Source organism: Neolamprologus multifasciatus, chromosome 5 (genome assembly GCF_963576455.1).
Source record: "Neolamprologus multifasciatus chromosome 5, fNeoMul1.2, whole genome shotgun sequence".
Taxonomy (NCBI): domain Eukaryota; kingdom Metazoa; phylum Chordata; class Actinopteri; order Cichliformes; family Cichlidae; genus Neolamprologus; species Neolamprologus multifasciatus.
Window position 1 is genome coordinate 7,944,606 of NC_140443.1, and position 26,630 is coordinate 7,971,235.

Here is a 26,630-nt window from a genome sequence, read left to right on the forward strand (position 1 = left end):
AGTACATTTTTTTTTCTGTTTTATCGGGCATAAATTCCATGTCGATCCCAAGAGCTGACAGAGCATTTGAAAGAAACCTCAAAGCAAAAATGAAACACTTTTGCAATATTCTGCTGCTGTATGTCAAACACTCACATGTTAGCTGAATGTGAATATGAGCTCTCTGATCTTTGGGGTTTGTTTGAACCGCGATGTCAGCTCTGTGTGACAAGGCTCATACATACAGGAAACAATACAGTCGATATGCAATCTTAATGCATGTGTGTGTTTAAGACTTTTTTTTTTTTTTGACCCCAGAGCCTGATAGTGTGGCATCCACTGAAATTTGTACAGTTGTTCACCCCCCCCCCCCCCCCTTCCCTTGTCCTCCCCATTTCATAGAGGCCTGAAAACATCCATCAATGTTGATACAGTGGATAATGGATTTTCTTTCTATGAAATGAACTATGACAGAATAATGTAAATAGTAACCAATGGATGATGGAGTAAAAACCATGTACTATATACTGTATGTGAAGTCTGAATTTAAAACATAGTATTATCTGCACTTTACAACAAAAAGGACAATCTATGGACAAGAAAAACATGCAGAATTAAAAAAAAGGCATATAATCCTTCCAAATGATCATAACCATGACAAAGTAATATCAATAATGAAGCCAATAATAACTCATTTGAAATTGTGTTGTGTGTGTTTATTGTGTGTCATTTCTTCCCCTTTTTGGTCATAAAATCATGTGTTTTATTGACTTTGGCATGAACACAGTACAAGCAGAGGTGTTTTTTAACTGTTTATCCACCCTTTTTCCCACATGTCACAATGTTCACAGGGTATTTAGTCTGAAAATGATTTGAGGTGCTAATTTTAGCTGAAGAGCATCTGTGCTGATACAAAATGCTGTAAATCGATCAAAGGCTTCTTTGTTGTTATTCTTAGGACAGCCGGCATCTTTGTAGCCACGGGCAGTGTAGAGGACATTTGCAGACGCCTCCTGGTATCTTCAGTTTCTGCCTCCCTTTAAGTGCATGGAATATGCTCCCTGCAGTTTAAAAGAGAGAGCAGGGTGTTCTATTAATAGCTTTTTGTTGGTGGAAGAGATAGGAGAAGGAGGAGAATGTGAGCAGAGACACAGAAAGGTGAAGAGAAAGAAAGATTTTTAAAGAAATCCAATCATTCAGTGAACTTTCTGTGGATCTCTGGTCTTGATATCCAAATGTAAAAATCCATACTAGGAAAAAAATGCACTAATAAAAACAGCTTGTTTTGTATGCAGTTAAATAAAGGTTTTTTTATTTATTTATTTGAGTTTTTCTTCGTTTAGATCCATAAAATGTGCCGTTGAAATTTCCTATATATCTATGAAGTACTCTTTTATTCTTGAGTTCTTATGATATCTTGTGTTATCTTCTCACCAGACACATCTACACCTGAGTGGTTTTGCAAGCTGCTGCCTTGTGCTCTTCTATCTTTAGTCCACTTGTGCTTTAACTACACCAATGCATTGTGAACAGGAGCACTTGGGGCCTTGGTGCTGTAGCTACAGCTCTGCTTTAGTCATTAGTCTTGCTTTGATCCAGCGATGCAGTGCAGCTCTCTGCAGCCTCTTTGCTGAAACCGGGGCAAGCAGCGACAGGCAGATGGGACAGAGCAGCCTGAGCAAGGACACAGGCAGCAGAAACAAAGCCCTGCTGCAGGTTGCTGCCACTGCTACAGAACTGTTGTGAGGGAGCAACGAGTGAGGCTGTGTGTTGTTTGTCAGGGATGGTAGCATACCCACAGGAGCATGGATGAGTAGTCATACAGGCTTGCACTGTGCTTACCAGCTTGTAATTAGGAGACGAGTGCTGTGGGACTTGGAGCTAATCCAACAGGGCTGCCCAGCATCAGACCACACCCTGTTATTACAAGGTGTTAAGCTTTATTCTAATTAAATCCAGTCCTGGAAATAGTGTTTTGAAATTGTTAAATTTAGCTGTTTAGAGCAGTGTACAAGTCACAGGCTTATTTTATTTCATTTTATTATATTTTAGCATTTTTTAAAAAAAAAAGAAGGGTTTTTTGCATTCAGTTTTAGTTGTAAAACCATTTAGCGATGGAAGAAATGATTACTGCCCTCTAGGGTGGCATTGCTGAAACTACACAAAGTCTGCAATTGTAATCAATTTGTTAAAAACACCTGTGGAAGAAGTATTGAGATTCTTAATTGAGCCTGAGATTGAATTCCAAAGATTTAAAAGTTAAAAATTAATTTAGCAGATGAATAGTGAGTGAGTAAATGAGTGATGTAAAATATGATTGTATCATAATAGAAAATTTTAAGCCTCTGAAAATGGCAGCTCTGTTTAATCTAATTCCTAAACAGTTAAAGCAATGTTTTTGTAAAACTCCTTGAATTAAAGCCAAAAGCCATTCTTACAAGCACTTTTTTTTTCATTTTAATATTTTATTCCTTCTTTATATAAAACTCACTGTGGTGTGCAAAAATGGTGTCTTTGTTCAAAAACACGTGGACCTAACTGTATACATTGTACAAAGTTAACTCTATGAATAATATATACAAAGAAGAATTTAATGCAAGAATGCATTAAATTCTATGCTATATTTTTAAACTCAAAATGCATAAATAGCCTGACATTTATAAATGGATGATTAAGTCTTAAAAAATGTTCCAGCGAGCAGGGAGGATACTTGCATTTAAGGAAAAATTTGTAATATCAAACAATATCACATGTCTATCATAGATCATAGGTCTTAGGTCAAGGTGCAGATCTCGTGTCTTCTAAATCTGACTTCCTTCTGTGCCCCATATATGATCATTTCTGTACTTCACTGTTTCACTGTTCCAAAGACCAGCAAGTGCTTGTTTCTGCAGGAACCTGAGCAAATGTGGTGGAAAGACAGACAGCTCTTGTGACAATGTGAAGGTCCCATATTAACTCTATCACCACTGCTCCATAGGAATACACACAGACATGCCTTTTATAGTTTGACAGTTTCAGGATTTCCCTAAAACTACCATTTTCCTTCATTTGACTCACAATGGTGGCTCTAAAGTCCATCTGAATAGATATAAGGTCTATTTGATCTGTAACAGGTTCAATATGTTTTTCTTTTTGTACATTTTGGGTCACTTTAGGAAAAGTAATCAAATTTCTGACTGAAAAGTAACATTTTAAGTAATTTGTACTGTTGTCAATTCTCAAAATGTGTCAAATTGGGCACAAACAGTGTGTCAGGGTTAAGGAAATTGGACTAGTGGTTCACAGCTCCCTCTGAAGGGTCATGAGATGATCAAAGCCAGTAAAAAAAATCTAAATTTATTGTTGTTTTCTCACATATACCAAATATTTCAAACTTTTCAAATTTAGTTTTGCCCTTGAACAACTGAAGCAGCAGTGGGAAATGCTTTTCTCTAAATTTTAAGAGAGATAAAGGTTGGAAGGCCCTGATTAAGCTTTTATATACACTCTATATTAAAATAAAATATAAAACATTGTTTTGTTTTATGTGCAATCTTTTACTTCCCTACATCTGACATCTGGAAACTAAAGATAACAAAAAAGGTAAATAGAAAAATAAAAAGTGTAAAATCTAAGTACCTCAAGATTAGACTTGAGTTTGCTTAAACAGCTGCTTGAAATAAAAATACTAGGCTGTTCTCTGCATAAACACTCTTGATTGTCTAATCAGTAATTGAGTCTAATGAGATACATAATGTAGCCCTGGGAGTTTAGATGGAGTAGGACCGTTCTCCTTCATAGTCAATGGAGAATCAATACATTCATACACTAGACCGCACACTCCACTTATCTGGGATAACAGATGGGCTGGGTTAAAAACATCCTACAAATGGCCAGATACTCTGAAGTCAACTGATTTAAACAAACTCAACAAACCTGTGTTCAATAAAAAAAAAAACAGATTTTACATAATGAAGAACGGGGGTGTAGGTCACATAGAAACCAGTGATTAATGGCCTTGATAAATTTCAGTTTGTTGTGTATTGTGCTGGGGGCATAGACAACAATCCACAAACTTGAGATACACCAGAACAGTTAAACACAGTAGACTACTGTATGTTTAATCTTTGTACAAGTTGGTTTTGCAGTCTATCATTTGAGGCAGTGACAGCTAAAGGAAGTTGATGTTTAGGAGCTCTGAGCTGTTTATATCATAATGTTAGATTGTCCGAAGGCGGTCTGAAGAGGCCAAAGTTATCATTGAAAGAGCAGAGGCACAATGTAACAGATAGAGGGAGGTAAATGTGCCAGAGATATGTCACAGCTTATAAACTGTAACTAATGGCTCTTTAATGTGTGCTTTTTCACTAACTATATCTATATTTTTTTCAGTTACATAATCTAAATAAAAAAAAATCATTTATCAAGAGTTTGTGCAACTCTAATAATTTTTTTAAATGGAATCCATCAGTCACTTTTCAAGAGAAGATGGTTAATCGCTTTCTTCCATATAGTTAAATTTAAAACTCCAGTTTTTCTTTTGGATATTTCTAACTTTTGGGCAGAGCTAGGAATGTTGTTACCCCCATGAACTATACAGACAGGATGGGTGTAGCTTCAAAGTCTGAAAAGTGAAGTCTTGCTGAGTTTATTGTGTTATTTGCTAGTTTAAAGTCTATCTTAAGATATAATCGAATGATTATTCCATAATAATGTTTATTTTTCAAATAAGGTTCAAATTGATAGTAAAAATAAAGAAGATTGTGTTTTAGGATCTACTATAACTGATTACCTGAATGGGGATCCTGCAGTTTCTTGGAGTTGCCCATTGCTCATCACATTGGGGTTTAATGTCAAAGGCTTTAAAACAGGAGCTCACTGACTAATGGGTGACATCTAGTGATAGATTTGTTTCTCAAAAAATTTAATTACTTGTTTGTTTGTTTGTTTTTTAAAGCTATCCATGCAATTACTTAATATTTAACAGTATAAAACAGACTGCCACAAATCCCTGTCCAATCACTTTCACCAAGTCTGAGTTTAGATTAATATTATTTTTATATATATATTTTCCGTTTAGTTACCAAAATTATTTCTCTGTATTTAACAATATATAAATGGCAAAAACAGAAAGTAATTCGTGTACAAATATGTGTGATGTATCTGAACTACAGTTGCCATTGGAGTGAGCCATGATCAAGAATGGAGCACCAATAAATGCTATAAATACACCACGCAATGTGTCCATAAAACATTTATGCAGTCACTACAATTCAGTGAATGTTAATCAAAGTTGAGAAATAAAACTCACTGAATGCAATAAGTGAACACAGTATGCTCAGCATTGCTTAATTGTGATTAAAATGGCAGATATCAATGATCTAAATTAGCAGTTTCCATTTAAACTGTAGGTTCATTAAACTTGCTGTCACCTCATGTTAATCAGTCCAGTCCACTCTGATCAATCGCTGATCTTTCTTGATTACTTAACCTAAGGGGAAAAGTCCATCCCTGCTGCTGGCTGTGTACACATCTTGTGGAGGCCATTTCTAACATGTTGAGCAATGAAAGAATGTCAGAGGCTTTAAATATCCTGTGTGAGTTAATATTTTATCAACATCTCAGTCCCTAGGCCTCTTCCCCCTTTTACATCCCACATCCAACTCTGAGATTGTGCACAAAGCAGGAACGCTATACTTTTTGTTTTAAACTCCTAGGCCCTGTCGTCCACATATGTACTAAATATGTAATATATATATGTAATATACTAAATTTTGCTCTACAAGGGCCTGATATCCACTTACGAGGACATTACACTGCCACTGTTCTATCAAAATTTAAAACGAATGTCCTCATATGTGGAAAAAAAAATCTGGTAATTCTTTGTTTTTACATTCATCAAGTCCCAATCAACCCAAATAGTAAAGAGAAATAAAAAATGCATGCCATGAAAGAGTTTGGATCTTAGGAGGTTAAACCTACCAGCTTTTTCTCACTGCCTTCCCTTCACATTCTCACAGCTTGTGCACTTTCTATTTTTCAACAAAAATGTATTTTCCTGCTAATGGGTTTGCAAATGCAAACCTTTCCCTTATAGAAAATGTTGGTTGGCTTATCTCGGCACATACGATTTTTATCACATGGAATCAAACAGAGAGGAATCGTTTGAAGGAAATTAAATCTTGATGAAAAGAGGGCATTCAAATGTGCTTAATAGGCAATCTAATTTAGAGTTGCAAACAGAAAATGAGCTGAGCAGCAGAATGAAGGCAGCGCCATGTGTGGTTCAGTGTGTCCCACTGCATCCACTGAGCTTATTCATTATGTATGCAATGATCACTTGATGAAGGGGCCTGAAACAAAGCATCATCTTCATTGTACAGATGGCACTGGTGGTGCTTCTTTGCCCAGAAACACTCCGACAACACTACTTGTTTTTATGGAGTTTAATGAAATGTGAGGGGTTTTAACAGCAGTGGCAGTTAAAAATACTTATAGGTTTTCTATAAAAGATAACTCAGATTAATAACAACCTTTACTGCTTTACACTGCTTGTAAAAGATGTTAATCATCAAGTTCATTTTATCTTACAAATGAAGAAGGAAGCCTACATTTACACTTATTGTAAACAAATTGTAGGGAAAATGAAGTTTAAAGGTAAAACAGTTACATAACTATCTGTGGTAAACACACAGTGTTATCTATGTATAAACCAACTTCTTCACTATCTTTCAACCCATTTTATTGTATGTTGAAATATGTGTACACTCTTCCAGTGCAATTAGGCCACAGATATAGTGCCAAATCTAATAGTGCAGATAATCTGGATAAAAAATGAATTCACCTCATTGCTGATTTCTAGGCATAATGCTTTCAGAGCACATAACCAATAGACTGTCAAATATTGCCAAGGTGTCCAGTTCGACACTTGAAAATACTCAAAACAACTGGATTATCCCTTAAGACAGTACCAGCTATTTGCCACTTGAGGCAGCAGAATAATTAGTAGTAAAAGGTAAGAGTGACTAAATATGTTAAAACCCCAAAGCAATCAGCAATCAACTGATTTGATTGCTGATTGCTGAAAAATAAGCAATTAATGCAGTGAACTATAAGGCAGAGAAGTATTTTCTATGCATTCTGACCCTAAATGGCTGTATTATCATTTGAGAAATTGGAGCTGAGTTCCAGGGTGGAGCATTCATGTCAGGTGTAAGAAGGTTGCCTTCATTCATTATTCATGTTTGATCAAAGAGAGTGATCAAGTACCACTGAGGAATGCAAAGTCATAATAGTAGGGTGAAATTGTGTTTTATGATGGATGGTACTTCAATACCATTGATACGTAGAGGTTAAACTGGGATGTTTTTCAGTCATCTATAAAGGAAAGTATAGAAGTGTAAACACAGCACTTCTCAATAAACTGCCATTAGCTAGTTTTTCATTATTAGAACCACAGTGGTGTGTGAAAACCACCGCTTAGACTTCTGCAGGCTGAAAGATTTATAGGCTAGCTGCTCTATTCTCCTGAAGCAACAGCCCGTGCAGCCACACCATGGCAACAATGGCCAACAGCTTTCCACTGGATAAGAAGATACCCAGTGTTTAGAGTTGAATACCTGTCCATCTGTCCCCACCAACATGGCCGCAAGCAGGGCTTTTCAGCACCTCTGTCACTCACGCTGAGGTATCTAATTCCTACACATACAAATACACGGAGGCTGAACAAAGCAACCAGAGACCTCACGAGGATTAAAGACAAGAGTTTGGTACAGAAATATTTTATAAGCCAAACAGAAGTGGTATTCCAGGAGAGTGTATTAGAAGCAGAGGATTGCACCGTGCATATTGTGTGAGTTTTAGAGCTGTACTGTGGAGATAAGGCCTATGTTGGCTTTAGAGACAAGAACCTGCATTATGTGGAAGACAGGTGCTGAATGTTAATCACGTTTATTAGGGATAGAACAGTTTACTGCATTGCAATGTTTACACTGAAATGTGATGGATAACAGAGCATGATCAGATTGGATTTATTAAAAAAAACATTCTGAAAGAATAAATCGCTAAGCAAAAAAGTCGTATGGTACAGTTTTGTCTGTATCATTAAGTTAAGCTGTTTTAAAGTGTCCAAACACAGTATCTGAGACTAGGTGAAATTATTTTATTAAGCTTCAGTTTTGATAATATTATTAGATATTGTGTCTTATTTTTACCAGATTAACATTAAAAAAACATTCCTTTTCCAACAAAAATGTTTTTTCTGCATTTAACTATATAAAAATGAAAAAAAAAATGAAAGAAATTCAGTCATTGGTGTCAATTGTCTGAATTACTAAGCTATGACAAAATATAGTTAAATTACTAGTTCACTGCTCCCCATCACTGAACCCAAGTTATTAGAATATTGAATATGAATTAATGTAATCTCAGGCCATGAAATCATTGTAACTTTGTCCCAGTGGTGTGCCAAACAGAATTTCCGTTGGATTGAGGCCTGGACTTTGACTGGGTCATTGCAACACTTTGATACTTTTCTCTTTCAGCCATTCTCTTATTAATTTGCAGCTGTGCTTGAGATCATTGTTCAGTTGCATGACCCAGTTTTGGCTTTAGCTGTCAGACAAATTGCCTCACATTTGACTTAATACAGAGAAAGTCATGCTCTGTTCTGTCATGTGGCTACAAAATCATCACTCCTCCATCACCATGCTTGATAGCTGGCAAAAGGTGTTGTACATTCCAGTCTTGCCGGCAATACATCCAAACAGCCCATACATGTTCAGTCTTTTTCTAAGTGTACTGTCATGAACTTTAGCCCTGAACATGATAATTGAGGCCTGTAAAGTCTGTGATGAAGCACTTGGGTTTTTATTGCAATGTCTCTGAGCATTACACAGCTTGACCATGGGGGAAATTTGCAAGGATATCCTCTCCTGGAAACATTGTAAAGTTGTGTTAACACAGACCTGATCCAAAATGAGAGAGAGAGAGAGATGCTGTTGTAAGCACAGTAAGCAGCTTTGTATATTCAATTTGGCAGATTTTTTGCACAGGATACCCTTCCTGACGCAAATCACAAGGGCTTTTGTGTCACCATGTGGAACTGAACCAGGGTGCTCATTAGGCAAATGTGTAACCCACTACACTATGGGGTTCCTAGGCTGGGCAAATGACTAATAAAACAAAATTACTATTACTAGAGCAAAAAGGTTAGCACAGCTAAGAGTTAAAAGCAATTTTTAGTCATATAAAATCAAGATTAAATGATACGAAATGAACCTGTGTCTGTGTAGTGGCTCAACCCACACAGATAGACATGAAAATAAAACAAACAATAAATAAATAAAATTTCAGTTTCATTTGTTTTATTTTCTTTTTCTCCCTTAAGTCTATCAACCCCAACTGACTTTCAAAAAAACCATTAAATGGACCAAAGTGAGGGCAAAAAGGTGAGCGCGCAGAGAAAAAACACTGGCATGTGACCAGTGAATCCTACGCACGGGTGTGAAATTTGATAGTGAGCCACACAAGAGCACCTGGCAGGCAGACAGACAGGTTCAGGACTTTACGAGCAATGAGAAAAACGATCCCAATGCTGCATAAACACAGGTGTGCTTTCCTTTCAGGCTTGTTATACTGACGACGGGAGGACAGATGGACAAGACAAACGACTGAAAAGAAGAAGCTTCCACTAAGAAATCACAAAGACGTTTTACAGTGACATCTACTGTCCCTGTGTGCAATCATTTTGTTGCTATTGCTGATTACTACAGTGTTACATTCACTGATAGCTCCCTACACACTGTGCATTTCCTGTGCAAAAAGCTTAAAGAACGTTATCAACATGAGATAACGTTTACTGTGTTTATTTTTGCATGCTGCACAAGACTAAATGACTCGAATTTTGTTGTTGTTCAAAACATCTGTCTTGTATATTTAACTGTAACTGCCCTCCCTTCTGTCGAAACCTCACGCTTTGGAGAGATTTACAACTGCTCCTTAAGACTCTGCAAATGCCCGGTCAGATATTTAATCAAACTCTGTGCGTGACGGAGTGCAGACAAGCTTCTTTCACGGCTGGATGAAGAGGTAAATTAAATAGAGGCTTTACATTTCACTGAAAAAGTGTGTTACTATTACACAGTTATTAATATATGAAGACTTTGTACTATTTTTGGAACGAAGTAGCAAAACAAACATAATTCTAAGATTATTTTGTAGCTTAGTTTCCTGGGTAACTCAGTAATTCTTGTTTTATGGCTTAGAAAAATGTATTAGGGCAACTATAGGGAAACATATTTGGACTGACATGTTTTTGCTTGTTGCCAATAGCAAATCTTTATTTTTGCGTCAAATAAAATACATTTGAAAACTTTCCTAGCAACAATATTTGCTAGCTTGCATTTTTACAGTTTAGCAGTGAACTTTTTTATTACTAAGAATAATACTGAACAGTATTACAGTTACACAGATGAGTCTTTATTGTGAAATATTTCACTAGTGAATATAAAAATACTTGTTTTTGTATCACAAAAATATTTAAATGCTAAAAAATCTCAGCTAGGATTCTCTCTCGTGAATCTCGCTCATCAATCTCATCATTCTAATGTTTTGTACACATCAACAGGCCATATGGGAACATGAGGAGGAGGCTTGGTGTAACTCAGGAGGCTTTGGATGAGCAAACAGCGCCTGCAGCTATGGAACCTCCCTGTCCAACAGTGAGCAATGCTGATATCAAAACAGTGGGTGGTGTGTGGCATTCATCATTGCTGTATGATTTCAGAATAATTCTTCCCACAGTGTGTTATGTTGCTTTGAAGGAATTTCTTGTTTGTTTTGAAATGATAGTATGCATTAGTTATACAAAAAATTCAAAAAGATGGTTTTTGTACTTGAAAACAACAACAACAAAAGGAATAGAGGAAAGATGTGCTGGTAAAGGAAAATTATAATTTAACCAGTGAGTTTAAGCCACCACAGAGGATTGTGGTGTTAATAGTTGTGGCTGCACCATGACTGGTTGGTTTTCAGTGTTAACCTCTTCCTGCTATGATGGGTCCAAAGAGTCAGTTAAGATTAGCACTTGTCGTTTGATTAGTGAGGCTGGCTGGGAACAATCCAGACATTTCAATTAAGTCTGTAGTATTTAGTCATCACAGTTTATCTGTGAGGGTGATTCTCCAGGCTGATCTTCTATATTACATAATCTCCTTAGTGGAGTCCTCAGTCCACAGAATGAACACTGGAGTCTCTCTATCATCCAATCCAGACCAAATCCTTAGTCTACTGAAGGGAAGTGTGTAGAGTGGAATAAAGACTTAATTACTAGCATGTTCGTCACCTAAAACCTCAGTTCAAGACCTGTATGTTCAGTATGTGAAAAAATAGGTTAAACAGTCATCTGACAAGAGATTACTAAAGTGCATACAGACAAGGGAATATGTAGTAGATGACATCACAAAGAAAGCATCACAAAGAAAGTGGCTTATTTAATCATTTCATTCAATAAAAAAACTACAGAGATTTATCATTCTTCTATAGGAAAAACTGAGTACCTTTGGCCTATTATAACCCCAGCATGAATCTGTTCTTTTAGATGTTTATATATTTACAAGATCTTCTTTATCAGTCTTTTACTGACTTGGTGCCCCATACTGCAAGGTACATTGCTTCATCTGCAACACTTTGAAAACTTGAAGCTACCTGATTCTTGAGGCTGTGAAGAAACCCCAAATGACAATATTTCCAGTTTAAGGCTTTACAGCTGGTATCCTTGGTCTGCACCAAACATATCTAATTTTAATGTGGCCAGAAATTCTTGTCTTCATTCATCTTTCTAGAGTAACTATGTTAGAATTTGCGAATGTGTTTGCTGGCAAAAAGGCCTTGTGTTGAGGGATTTTGCTGACTGCCAAGCTTTCTTGTTGCTGGTGTGCCTCCCATGCAGGTCGAATTTGTGCAGACTCTCTGATTGCAGTTTGACAGCAACAGTTTCAATCTTACCTACAGAGCCTGTGATTAAATTTTGAGCTTTTTGGAGTCTTTGCATCAAATGGCCCTCTGTTGATCTGAATGTGTGTGGGCGGCCAGTACTTCACAAATTGTCAGTATTTTGAAATCTATGCTATTTGTAGATGATTAATAATCCTTTCCTATATTCACGAGAAAATGAATCTTTGAAAATTAGATTTTTAATCTTTTTTTCCATGGTTAAACAAAGATAGAACATAGGGGGATACAGCAGTCATATGATCTGCGTCTTAAATCCTCCTGGATGAGCATGTCACTTTAGCTTCCCTAACATTATACTTTGACTTGTGTAAGGGTTTTATATATAGTACTCTGCAATGAAGACACCTCTGCTGCAATATATAGGATTACTAGACCAGATGCCGTTACCTCACTATAAGATTACGAGGCTGGAGTGTCTAATCCGTGCTACCTGACATGCACATTGAAATCCTGTCACCCTTAATGGGCAAGCCAATGCATTCTGAGCATATGGGCTTCTGAGATAGTATTACCTAGATCATGTGCACAAGATGAGTAGTTCCCAGCTTATGTTCATTGTCATTTCAAACGGTGTATTTAGTCTCTTAGCAGTGACTAAATAGTGTAGCTGTTGAATGCAACTGAGAACATTCACTAGAAAACAGTAGTTAAATAAGCTAAAATCAATATTTTTTTTTATTTACAGAGTTTCAAATTACAGTGTAAAGCACATTTCTTTCACCATAGAACAGCAGATTGTCAACTGAATCTGTGGCCCTGCTCAGCATTAATTAATTTTCAGCTCGTTGTTTAGCTTCTGCCCCCACAACTTTACTTTGTGGTGTTGTTTTAAGGCTGCTGCAGGCAAGGAGAAACATTTCCAAACAGCAAGCAGTTGAGGAGTAGTCGTTGAAGATAGTGGAGCAACTGCCAAAAGAGAAAGACTGAGAGATTCTTCTGGTGGCAGGTTATGGGTGTTAGAGCAATTAATGTTATCAGCAAATGCTATAAAGCTTTGCTAGCAAGCTGTCATAAGTAGGGGAAGTTGCTATAGAGATGAAAACTATTTTATGTATAACGCTGTAAAGATGTTTGCTGTTGAGCATTTGGGGGGGAAAAAAGTCAGTGGTTTCAAATTAAAGCAAGTATACATTTCAAAAACATTGAACCTGCCAGAACATAATGTTTATTTGACAGCTTTATAAGCTTGCTGCATTATTGTTTTAAACCCTTGGGGCATCCTGGTGGACGGAGGATTTAAGACACTGACCATGCAGTCTGTCAGTGTTCAGCTATACTTCCTTTCTGGCATTTCGCCTTTTAAATATCTGCTGTCCCTGTTGAACAAAAGAGTTGAGAAATGACACTTATAATATTTTTAAACTACCCAATAAATTATAATATAGTTTGGGCACAAAATTCTATCAGTCAGAGGGTAAATTTACCTGTGAGATTTCACAAATAGTCATGTGGGGGAAAAAAGTGTTTTCCCAGGTCTGTTAGAAACAAAACACCCCATGATTCAACAGCACCTTCTATATAATATTAATTTAATTCAGTAATGTTTGTGGGCATTTGTTTATTCACAGCTTTCTTAAGGTCCCATCACAACATTTCCATCAGGTCGAAATCTGGACTTTACCTGGACAACTACAATACCTTGACTCTCCTTATTCAGGCATTCTGTTGTAGATATTGTCATGTTGCATGACCCAGATTGGGCCAAACTTTAGCTGTCGGACAGATGGTCTCACATCGACTATAGAATACTTTGGCATACGGAGGAGTTGCCCAGCTGATGCTGATAGATACCAAATCGCACTTAACAAACATTTAACTGAGGCCAATAAAGTGTGAGATGAAGCACTAGGGTTTTGTTCAGCTTCTTTCAGCATTCCACAGTCTGACCAAATTTCCGAGGAAGATTTTGGAAAGTGTCTTGAATATTTTCCACACGTGAATAAACTTTCTCACTGTAAAATAATGGACTGCAAATGCTTGAAAATGGCCTTAAACTGCTTCGCAAACTGATGTGCAGCAACAGTTGCTTCTCTAAGATCACTGTTAATGTCTTTTCTTCTCTGCAATGAGTTAACACACAGCTGAATGCTCTAGACAGCAAACTGCCAAATTTTCTGCTTTTATAGAGGGGCTCACATTTGCTGATAATCAGTTAATCAACTATATTAATCAACTACACGACCTCTTAATCTCTATGGAAGTATAACTATCTTTTTGGCATGTAGTCACTGTAGTCACATACATATTTGCTCTGCAAAAGTACACTTTTTGCAGAGCAAAAGGCAGATTAATCAAGCATTTTAATAATGTATTTCCTAGTGCTAGTTAAAGTAAATACTACTTTTCTTCATTAGATTAAATAGTAAATGCTGTATTTTTACCTATGTCAGTGTTTTCAGGGTGTGACATTGCTACGGTTACTAAAGAAACTTGATACTTCTTTCACTTCTTTCAAATACTGCAAATTTTAAGCTTTCATAAGCTGTTGTTACTATTTCTAGCAGGTGTCCATGGCTCAAAGTCAAGCTCCATAAAGGTGTGCAGGAGGTGATTTGTACCCATGCAGCGTCAGTATGGTTCACACAAGCCTTCACGTTGGAGAAAATGCTTTGTCAACACACCGTGTTTATCGGTAAGGTGACAGTGTCATCGGGGAGAGGGCTGAATGTTGGGAGGGAGGAGCTATGGATGATGGATTGAGGGCTGCATGAAAGGGCAGAGGGAGGGACGTTATCCCTCTGGTACCTTGTCGGTACTCGTGAGACAAGTAACACTGCAGCAGCTGCAGTCCACGTCATCCTGGAGCTCATATCTCAGGCATTTACCGCCCTTTTCCTCATTTCAGTGACAAATCGTTTTGCAGAGGAATACATCGATTATTTACCCTCTCAGCCTGACTCGTGTAGTATATGAACACCCCTCGCTGTCCATCTTCCTGTCCTTCTTTGTCTGTAGCAAATTCTATTATGAAGTGTTTAAGTGACAGGTCATGCTTCGACTGACTGCACTCTCAATGACATGTCCAGGATATAACAGGATCACACAAGAAAAAGATCCCTACATGTTGAGAATGTTGACCTAGCTGGGTGATGTTTGCACATGCAAGTCTCTGGGTGGCCATGCTCTATGTGCACGAATTTCCCCTAAGTTAATATTTATGAATGTACATGAGCATGATGTTGATGTGAGAACACATAATGACATGTCAAGAGGTGAGTGTTGATGATGAATGGGAAAGCACAGACTGTAAAGTTTTCTGTGACCTTGAAGCCATGTGCATATGCCTGAAGTAGTCCTGCTCAGTATTACAGGGGCTCAGGAGACAGCTGATTCCTGGCTGCAGCAGAGCAAAAGTGAGATGAAGGAAGGATTTCTGGTTTCCATCAACTGGTTTTATATCCAGTAACATATTAATCAAACTGTGTTGCCAAATAGGATGACATTCTGAGAAAGTGCAAGGTTATGTTCAATTAAACTATACTAACTAGTATAGCATCTCTGTAATTAAAGTATTTCAATTTCAACTGGACTTTAGCTGCTTTATTAATCTGACAAAATCTCAGTTGCAGAAGGTGCAGAGGTATTTAAGTCTTCACACCCCAAGGGGAGAGCACAATCAGAATATACTAAACCCCTGGGAAAAATTGAACCATTTATCAATAGAATTCACTAAAATATGTGTTGTAATTCCTATTTTTCACACACTAGAATTAGCACGTTATAGATTTGCATCACATGTTTGCAGAGCCATTGTAAAAAGCAGATTTCTGTTAAGATTTAGAAAACAGTTGTGACAGTTTTGTCAATGGCAGGTGAAGTAACAGTTCACATCTGTGTACATGTGTAAATAAAAGGGAGGTGAAGCCCCTAGGATGATGTGTTCTTCTGCTTAGGGTAATGAAAGCTACGGCAAGTATTGTAACAGGGGAAAAATATGGTTAAATCCCAAGGTGAGGGTGGGTTGGATGATCCTGTATGTGGGTGCTTACTCTGCAGGAAAGGCGGAAAAGAGGGGGTCCCACACTCCCTTTGCCTCATCAAACAGCGATTGGCTCCTGCGGAGTAAATGTCCTATCACAGAGCTTACCTATCTCCAGTGGTGGAGGAGGGAGGAGGGAGAACAAAGCCAGGTGACCCCCACATTTAAAGTACAGTGAGTTCGCTTTACGTGTGTTTTAGTTTGTCTGTGTTTGCGTGTGCGCGACTGTGTATGTTTGTGAGTATGTGTGGGTACCTCTGGCATCTCTGGTTTCGTATTCGGTGTTAAATTACCCAGTGGGAGCTTTAATAGAGCTTGAGACACTCTTGATTGTGAGTCTGGATAAGGGAGAGTGAAGGGAGTGAAGGGGAGCAGAGCGGAGCTGCCAGGCAGGATTAGAGAGGACACAATAACTTCTGCAGAGCGGGGACATGGGTGAGTGGTACAGGCATCTGCACACAGCTGGATTTAAACTTTTAACTTTTTAATTGAAAATTTGGATGTGATTTGGGAGCGCTTTGATGTTCAGACCTTGTTAAGGTAATAATATCATTTGTTGTGTCTTTCAGTATCATCTTGGTGTGAGATAATGCTAAGTTAACTCAATTTTAAGGTTTCTGCAGCAAAAAATAAAATAAAAATAATTGATTCAAATGACCGAGATTCAAGAACGTTGTCCAAAAAGCACTTTTTTGTCTGTTTTTGTTATTGGGCTCAGTAACTCCTTTCCAAACATATATCAATATACCATTTCAGTTGTTTGCATAACCTCTATATAATATTCTTACATAAGAACAGACTGTTACATTATCTGCTACATTGCAAGTGGAAACTGAGTCCCAAGTCTGTCAGGCCCCTTGGTGTCTAGTGGACACAGAGGTTGCAGCCTTCGAGCGTGTGTCAGGATTTGGTTACCTGTCCGAACCAGACAAACGGAATGATAAACAGCCTTTTAGAGATAAGGTAAATGTGATGCTGATAGAGTATCCTGAGGCTGAACAGCGTCTGGAAGGTTTAAACAAGTCACTAGTTAGGTACTTAAAGACAAACATTTAGATACTGAGACAAAATAAATGTGCTTTGGTTTTGACGAATCTCTGTTTTCAGTCATAAATGAAAGTTCAGATGTTTTTCTATAATGAAACAGCTTTGCCATACATATCAGCAAAAATACCATACTCCATGTAAGCATTTTCAGGGCCGAATTTGCCGAGTTTGTGTTTTCGTTTAGGTTATTGGAGAGAATTTGGGGGGTGGGTGGGGGGGATAACTGCACAAGCAAAGTATCAGATGGCTGGCACTCTGCTTATCTAAACAGGAGCTGACAGAGGTGTATTGCAGCATTTGTCCAATTTCACAACATTCCTTTTTCCCACCCCTATTTCACAGATTACACAGAGGTCTGAATCCAAAAAGTAGTGTACAGCTGCCTGAATGATAACCAGGAGGAGGGAGCCCCAGCCAGGATCTTCCGTGTGGCACTGGCTGTGGTGTCTCCTCTGTCTACAAAAAATCGTTGATAGACAGAGCTGTGGCTAGTGACAAGACAGGCAATGGAGGTGCCACTTGTTAATTTTGAGAACATGGATGATGTTGGCATCAACCTGGGAGACCCAAGTGATTCTGGGTACCCAACCTCACCCACATCAGAGGCCGCTGATCAGAACCTTTTAACCCAGCGTTTGACTTCTCCTCAACAGTCACCACACAGAAGACGACGCAGCCATCAGTCTGGTGCAGAGGGGCTCTCACCTTCCACTCCTCTTACACTGACCACTAAAGCCAACTCCAGCAGTGGCAGTTTGATCTCTAATCTAAAGCTCCTGATCAACAGTGAGTCTCCCACCAACAGTGTCTTCAGCAAGATGCCGAGGGATTATTACGAGAGTGAAGATTTGTTTGAAAAGCACTACATGGAAGAAAAAGATGAGAAAGTTGTCATCAATATTTCAGGACTGATGTTTGAGACCCAGCTCAGCACCCTGAATAAGTTTCCAGAGACACTGCTCGGAGACCCTATGAAGAGGATAAGCTATTTTGACCCGATGAGAAACGAGTACTTTTTTGACAGAAACCGTCCATCTTTTGATGGGATTCTCTACTACTATCAGTCAGGAGGGAGAATCCGCAGACCAGCCAATGTACCTTTAGATATATTTGCAAATGAAATTGTTTTCTATGAATTGGGTCATGAAGCAATGGAGCAGTTCCGTGAAGATGAAGGGTTTATCAAAGAGCCAGAAGTTCTTTTGCCCACCAATGAACTCCAGCGACAGTTTTGGCTACTGTTTGAATACCCAGAGAGCTCCAGTGCGGCCAAATCTGTTGCTCTGGTTTCTGTCCTTGTTATTGTCATCTCTATCTTCATATTCTGCCTAGAGACTCTGCCAGAGTTCAGGGAGGACAATGACTTTATTCCGGGTGTAACCCAAATTATCAATGGCACCCGAGAAGAAGCTAACCTTCATCAGACCACTAAAAACCTGCTAGCATATTTCACTGATCCCTTTTTCATAGTGGAGACTGTTTGCATAATTTGGTTTTGCTTTGAAGCCGGTGTCCGCTTCGTAGTGTGCCCGAGCAAAAGTGATTTCTTCAATAACATCATGAATATCATCGACATCGTCTCTATTATTCCTTACTTTGTAACCCTGGGAACAGAGCTGGCTACAACACCGGATGACGATATGAACTCTAGTCAGAACATGTCTTTAGCAATCTTAAGAATCATCCGACTAGTGAGAGTCTTCAGAATTTTTAAGCTCTCCCGACACTCAAAGGGACTTCAGATTTTGGGGCAGACCCTGAAAGCCAGCATGAGGGAACTGGGCCTGCTAATCTTCTTCCTATTTATAGGAGTCATCCTATTCTCAAGTGCCATCTACTTTGCAGAAGTGGATGAGCCCCAGACACAATTTGTTAGCATCCCTGATGGCTTCTGGTGGGCTGTGGTGACGATGACCACTGTGGGTTACGGCGACATGTGCCCCATCACCATGGGAGGCAAAATGGTCGGCACTCTCTGTGCCATTGCTGGTGTCCTGACCATTGCCCTGCCCGTCCCTGTCATCGTGTCCAACTTCAACTATTTTTACCACCGTGAGACTGAGCAGGAGGAGAAACAGGTGATGGATGCAGCAGCAGAGGCTGCCCAGAAAATGTCAGCTGCAAATAAATGTGGAAGCACACTTTCACTAAACAAAAGTAACAGCACCTGGCAGAATGAAAAGAATGGCATGCACTGATAAAGAAACTCAAGTATTTATTTATATAAAGGGCATGAAAAACAAATGGACAAAACAAACATATCCATTAATAAGATACACTGGCTAATCAGTTTATCTTTCTCTCTATTTTATACAACAAACATGGCAGCATTTGTGCAGATAATTACAGTATTAATAAGAACCGTGTGGTCCTGTGGCAACCAGGACAGGCTCCAGCCACCCTGCAACTCTGACTTAGATAAATGGTCATGGATAAATCTATGGATGTATGTTTGGCGATACAGTTTTCACAGAAGTTGTCTGCCTGCATGTGAATGTGTCAAAGTGCAATTACTACAACTACTGTCAGTTACCTTTATGAGAATGACTGAAAGGTATAACATATTATCTTTCATTCAGTGCACTTTGAAGAAAAATGTCATAGCAATTATGTACTTGAGGCAAATAGTTAATCTTGGAAAATGTTATTGTTAGAGTAAATACTGTAACGACGGGATAGGCAGTTGTATAATGTCCCTCTGGGCTGTATTAGCAGACTAAGTGACGGAAGAAAACAAATCAAAAATTATTTTGAGCGGCAGTAGAACTGGAAGTATATTCAGTACTCATATTACATCACAGTCCCATGTCAGTCTATACTTCATCATAATCAGCAGAATCTTGAGAGGACTTGGCATGATTTTCAAGGGCAGATGAATGTATCCAGGCAAGAGGACATCAGCACACGCAGTGGCTTATCAGCAAATCTATTCTTGTGGAGAAGCAGCACTTCTCCATATGACACAGCATAACAATATCTGTGTGATAAACAGTTGGCGCATTAGCATGTCCGCCATAAATCTTTTAGATGGCTGAAGAATATACATCTAATATAATAGAGTATAATGTAGTGCATGCAGTAGTTGCATGAAAAGGTTTCAGCTTTTAAAATCAACTTTTCTTTTATTATTTGGGATTTTGCTCCAAATTATGCACATTAGATATATGGATCACCTTCTAAAGTGTAATGTGAATTTACCCTTTAAAAAACACATCAATCCAATGCACTTAATGCTTTTTTCCACATATCTCTTAAGCACTTTTGGAATTTTGCACCATCCACTGTTGGCAGGGGAAAAAATGTGTAAAAAAAATGTGAAAGAACATGTGTCTTCAGTTTGTATCTGAGGGAGCTGGAGAAAGGACAAAGGCAAAAAAAAAAAAAGAATTTGCACTCTTATTTGAACATATCTCCATTTGCCTTCTTTCTCTCATTTTTAACTGCATGGCATAGTGTGCTGGAATGAGATTTACTTCTTGTTATCAGCAAATGAATGTTTGAATATTTACTGTGGCTGAATGCATTGTAGTATTTTAACCATAATAGTAATGAGCATTGTATTTCATGTGATGGGAAAAGCCAATACCTTAAGTGGATTTGAGGAAAAGAAGAGAACAAATGATAAATGTGCACAGTTTATTTGAATTGGTACTATATATGCATGCCACATTTTGACCTTGAAAATGTACTGTATGTAAGTTTATGAAACATATAAATACAGCTTGTACTAAAGTGTAAATGGATATAGTTGAAAAACAGTTGGTACCTTTCTAATAACCTCACGATATGCAATAATGACGTGACGTGCGGATGAAAAAAAAAGTATTTTTCACCCATGGAAAGAGCAATACCTGTAATTATAATGCAATAAGGTGACATCAGCGTCACCTGGGTACTCAGCACTTTACAATGTCATGAAGCACTTAATATCTAAGGACTCTTACTGTGTGTGTCAACATTGTACAGTTCAAGTCATAATTTGCTGTTTTATTTAATCAGCAAAGAGTGCCTTTCATTAAACGTGTATTCTAAAAGTGTGAAGTTTCCTTAGATAATTTCTTTTCTGGGATGAAATGCACCTGTGTTTTAATTTAAATGTTTAAAACATCTTTTCCCCCCCTGTGTTTAATAATAATGGTGATGAATGGAGGTGTAAGTCTCGGTGTATAGCTTTAGGCATGAATACTCATTAACGCCTCGTGTTAGCTGTTATTAACGCCTACTCGCTGTTGGTTCTCTGCTGATATCATGATGGCATCCCTCTCCTTATCTTCAGGTTTCTATAAAAACTCATGCCTAACACTGTGTCACATCACGAGACAGAAAAAGTCAGGCTGTTTTAAATATTGATGTATATCAAGACTGGAGGAGCAGATGTTTGTCATTGTGTGTTCTCTAAAAAAAAAAAGCCTATAAAGAATAGAATTTCTGTCAGAAATAGGTGTGAAGATCAAAAAGGGATTATCAAATTATAGAGCAATCTAAAAATGGGGGGATTTTGAGTCAAAAATGTGAAATAGAAACGTGATTAGCTTTTACTTTCTATTGGCAAAGCTCGTCACTGGATGGAGAAATTCTAATACTGTGTGCCTAACAATGCCTTTGACTGGGATCGTTTCTGAAGCAAAAGCACCAAATTAAATATGCAGACCTTATGAATCATTTATAAGACTATCTATCTTGGCTCCTAAGGCTAGGCACTGACTATTTAACTTGTCTTACTGTCCCATACAGTCACAGGAAGAAAACATTTTCAGTTGGTATGTGTAAACGATATCAAGGTATTATGAGTGTAGACTTTGTATATCTAATGCATTTTTTGTGCTAAGTCTTGCCTCCATCAAAAAAGTAGTTGCAGTGTTTTCATGCTGAAACATACTGATTGATTTATTACCGTCTGTTTGGAGCCCTGTTCGTGTCTCTAGTTAACACTCAGGTCAGCGGGCCACCATTCTGCCCCACTGATCACTGATTGTACGGTGATAGCCCAAAGACAAGGTCTGGTAGCATTTTAGCATTTAACAGACAGGTGGCTCTGGCAAGGTCAAAGCTAATGTGAGGCTATCATTTATAATTCATTGGGTGTTTAATGAAGAGATCACATCTATCCTGCCTTACATAAAGATTCACCCCAAGAAATCCATTCAAAGCAGATGGTCCAGTCACTGTGACACAGCACACTGTACTGCACCCCTTAATGGATCTAAAAATATCACTGTTGCATGACTCTGTTTATCCTTTTACTCTCCAAGTTAGTGACAAGCTCTGTCTCGTTGCTTTAAAAGAAAACAATGGACTGGTCTCACATGAAAGCTCAGACAATGAGTCTCATATCAGTAGATTGGGTTACTGTTTTGTCAGCAGACACGTTAAGCCAATTTCAAAGCTGCACAGACAGCAGCCTGTGTACTGTAGTTCACACCCTCCTGAGGGCAAAGTCACTTGGACCTCTGCAGCTTGTGTTTGTAATAAAACTCTAAAAAGTCTCCAGTTTCTTCCAGTGACTTGGATGCTGGAACAAGCCCAGTAAAAACAATGCTTGATGACCTTGTTGTTATAGAGTTTTGATAAAAGTGTGAAGGCAGCGCTGCAATGAGTGGCAATGCAATCCTCACAGCTTTAATATTGATTAAAGTTCTGCCACGTTCACCTACGGTATTACTTGAATCATTGATTCTGTGCCATGAGTTTGCTGACTTAGGACTTTTAGACATGGCTTCTGCATTACTCTTATAGCTTCTTTATTAACTAAAGAACTAATATGATGACCTTAGAAAAACAAAACCAAAGAAAAGCTGCTTTATAACAAATGAGCAGTAGATTTTTGGCACAGGACAAACCAATCTTGCAAGGTACTCCATCTGCTCTCTCAGCACTCGAGGATGATGAACAGACAGGTGGACGTACACCTCTTTTCAGTGGAGAGGGGATCAGGCATCCTGCCACTGTGTGATAACACGATGCTCCACAGATGGGGTTTTGTTGGGAAGTCCTTTCAACCGTTTTGTTGTTTTGTTTGTTCACCTATGCTGGAGATCATTTATGTTACATCTAAAATGTAATCATCACACGAATCAACTTCTAGGTAATAATTAAAGAACCTCATATCTCAGTCCTCCTTATTTGGATAAGGCTGATGATATTTTATGTTTCTGATTGTCAATAAATGTAATTAAAAATTTTAATCAATGAAAGGATTATAGTAAATGTTACTTAATATCATAAGGTAAAGATCAGATATCATTTAACATAACCCAAACAATTCCTTCTTAGCAAGACTTAGCAACACTCTCTTATATAAAAGTGACGTTATTTCTGGTACTTTCTGAATCCTCAAAGTTTGGCATTTGGCGAAAACCATCTGGGTTTTATGACACCATGTTATGAAGTGACCATATTTAGATGAGTTGGAGCTAACATTAACATTAACATTAGCAAATTTAATGTTAACGTAAAAAAAATAGCAATTAGGAACACTGCAACCAAGTAGTCATCCCTACAATACTTCTTCGAAGTCCACCAGCTGGGGCGTTGTAATGTGACTAATGTAAGTCTAAAGTCTGTGACACAAGACAATATCAGAGACAGACATGTTTGCAAATGAGAATTTTAAGTCACCCAGAAACAAAACATACCCCATTGGACGTTAAGCCTGGATTATAGTTAGTTGCGGACACAGTCACGGATAGTTCAGCGCATCAGTAGTTGGTGCATTGTAAGGTAAATTATCCACGGACCCTTCCACTCACCGTCCGTTGATGAAATTTACGTCACTGGAACCCAAGTGGACCCCCGTGGACTCTGGGACACGGAAAGTATAAAACTAGCTTTAGACTGTATAGATTTAACGTGTAGGCACAGATCTCTGCTGATTATTAATTTTTATTAATTGACTAGTTTATTTCAAAAATGTAAATATAACTACATTATGTAACTACAATAAATTATAAACAAAAACCAAGGCAAAACACAACGAGGTGTTGTGGATATCTCTATATACCAAGGAGTGTTTTACATTCTCCAAAAGGAATAGAGTGAAGTTTACACATACATGCGGTTTACACTTTTTAAAATAAAATAATCCTAGACTTAAGCCCAACCACCTGGTGTTTAAACTGTCAGTCTGTGAGGGTTAGCCAATCAGAAGAAAGCTGATTTCAAGGAAAAATGTCCTAAAGGCAAAGGAGCTTAAACAGCTGTTTCAAGCATCTTACAGTATAAAAAGCAGATTAATAAGAATTAGCTTGACCTCTAAGTTATGCAAAACTACTTTAGTGGAGTCCAAGAATGAAAAAAATATTGAGGCAGAAATGGGCAGATTAGGTCCACTTTAATTTAAATAGATGTGTTTTTAAAAACAATTTCAAGGATGAGGAAAATTAGCAATAGCAACTAAATTGTTGTTATGCCATCCTGTAGATGTGCTAGTTTTGGGCTGATAGTTAGCCTCAAGTGGCCATTTTCATGAACCTACTGAATAACATATATAAAAACAAATAAACTATTTATTTCTATTTTATTCTTATTTACTAAAATCTGTAGTCTCCAACTGTTAAGATCACTGAGCTTTACAGTAAAATTGGATGTACTGCTTAGATTTATGTCTTAAGTGAACTGGATTTCCTGCCTCTTTAACATCTACAACAAATGTGAAACTATGTTACACATTAACAGATACCTGCTTGTATTTCCTTCCTGATTCAGCATTCAAAGTATAAGGACTTTGTTTCAGAAACCTCTTAAGTTGTTAAATGACATGATGATGAACCTACATAACTCAGTTTCACTTTCTGGTGGCTGGCTTTCAATGCATCGTATACTCTATTATACCATTTAATCAAAAAGCCTCTAGGGTGTATTGTACAGCAGTATTATTGGCTAGAGACATTAATGTAATCACTGTATGCCCTAGTATCTGTCTATATGTGTTTTGTTAGCACAGCTCTGCATTACCTGGGTAATAATCATCTATCATTTTAAGACTGGAGAGTCCCTAGACAGAGGATGAGTAATTATTCAAACAGATAAAGATTTACAGCAGGTAAACGCGCTGTGGCTGCTCCGCTGCACTGCGTCAGCCCTGGAGGTCAATGACCAGATCTTGTGGGACGAAATGTGAGCCTCACATTTGTCCAGCTTAAGACCCATGAAAAATGAAAAAGGTGACCTGAAGTATCATGTGGGACCAGACAGTAATGCATTGCCTTGAAGACCACAAGGTGCTTTGCACATCTGCAACAGCCGGGGTTTTTCATAAAGTCGGGTTAGGGATCTGAGCCTGTTTGTGAAAAATTACAGGAAATTATGCAATCATAAAGGCACAGTTCTGTGGAACTGAAAATGTCACGCAAACATGTGGATACCAAAAGTGAAACTATTTTGTATACTGCGTAACAACAAATTATGTAGGCTTACCATATTTTTGAATGCAAAAATATAGTCAAATTTATCGTTAAAGAAAACAAAACAAAATAAATATAGTATAGTCAAGCATACTATTTGTGACTAAAGTTGTGCTGCAGCATGGAATAGCATGAAATGTATGAATACAAAAATACATACTTACATATGTGTATTGAGATTAAATACTTATAAGAAAAGTAAGCTACTCTATGGCTTATGGCCTGCAGGGAAATAATGTAAATGCTTGTTTGACAGTGAAAGCCTCCAGAACATGTTTTAAGAGGGACACCCAGTGGCTTCACTTTGGTACTACAAACAGTATAAATGTATCAATCATTCCACCCTGGACAAAGAACAACCTGCAAAATTGCCATGACATTCATGCACATGGTGAGTCTATGTACCACAATGGTATCCATAACTTTTGTGTGAATTTGTTTCCTGTTGTTCAGATTATGTAATAACACACTGATGAACTAAAGGCTCATAAAACATGATGTAGCTTAGCGGCATGAGAGGCTCCAGTTTGGGATTCTGTTAATCTTTAATCGCCTATACAAAGAGAAAATTCAGTAAGGTTATCAGCAGCCTGCAAAATTACCATAAAGTTAAATAACAACTCTCTAAATTACTTTCAACAGAAACTGAGCTCTATAACCTAGACCACCATACCAGTAAAGCACAGGTATGTGATTGTTGTAGGACACAGAATGGACTATGCTTCAGTATAGAGAAACTCAAAAACTTGCACAAATTAAATTAATATATGATGTGGTTTGAAACCTTTTCTTCTATTATAAGATCAAATGAAGGAATCTATGAGGCAATTAATCACTGAAAGATTATTAAACTACTGTCTCCTGTTGTGTATCTGCCACTAACATGCCTTAACGTTGCACCTTCTATGGACTTCCAGTAAATCAGCCAGATAACAGACTACTGATAAGAGTCAGCTGCAGACAGAAAGACTGTTGATAAGTAAGCACATAAATAAGGGATAGGCATGTTTTACAATTAAACAAAAAGAGTTTTTCTGATCACAACCACTTCCTGGAAATATTTCACCGCAATGCATAACAGTGCTCTATGCTTGGAAAACTGCAAGGAAAAAGTCGTGATTACAAAATCCTGGGAACTGTGTTATCATATGTTGTCACAAGAGCATCCAGTCAATTTATGGGAATAAAGGTTTTAATAAAAGGAAAGGAAAGCAAATGGTGCAATC

At 37.9% G+C, this 26,630-nt stretch overlaps 1 protein-coding gene across 1 annotated transcript; it reads left to right on the plus strand.

Annotated features, from left to right (window-relative positions):
* The first annotated feature begins 101 nt into the window (after positions 1 to 101).
* LOC146517986 (potassium voltage-gated channel subfamily A member 10) lies at positions 102 to 20,761 on the plus strand. The gene is made up of 2 exons (XM_085159156.1): positions 102 to 10,050; positions 10,589 to 20,761. Exon 2 carries the CDS (start codon positions 17,509 to 17,511, stop codon positions 19,198 to 19,200), a length of 1,692 nt encoding a protein of 563 aa, XP_085015282.1. The 5' UTR covers positions 102 to 10,050; positions 10,589 to 17,508; the 3' UTR covers positions 19,201 to 20,761.
* The last annotated feature ends 5,869 nt before the right edge of the window (positions 20,762 to 26,630 follow it).

Excerpts from the sequence above, each read along its gene's own strand:
- LOC146517986 (XM_085159156.1), top strand. The coding sequence starts at position 17,509 with ATGGAGGTGCCACTTGTTAATTTTGAGAACATGGATGATGTTGGCATC.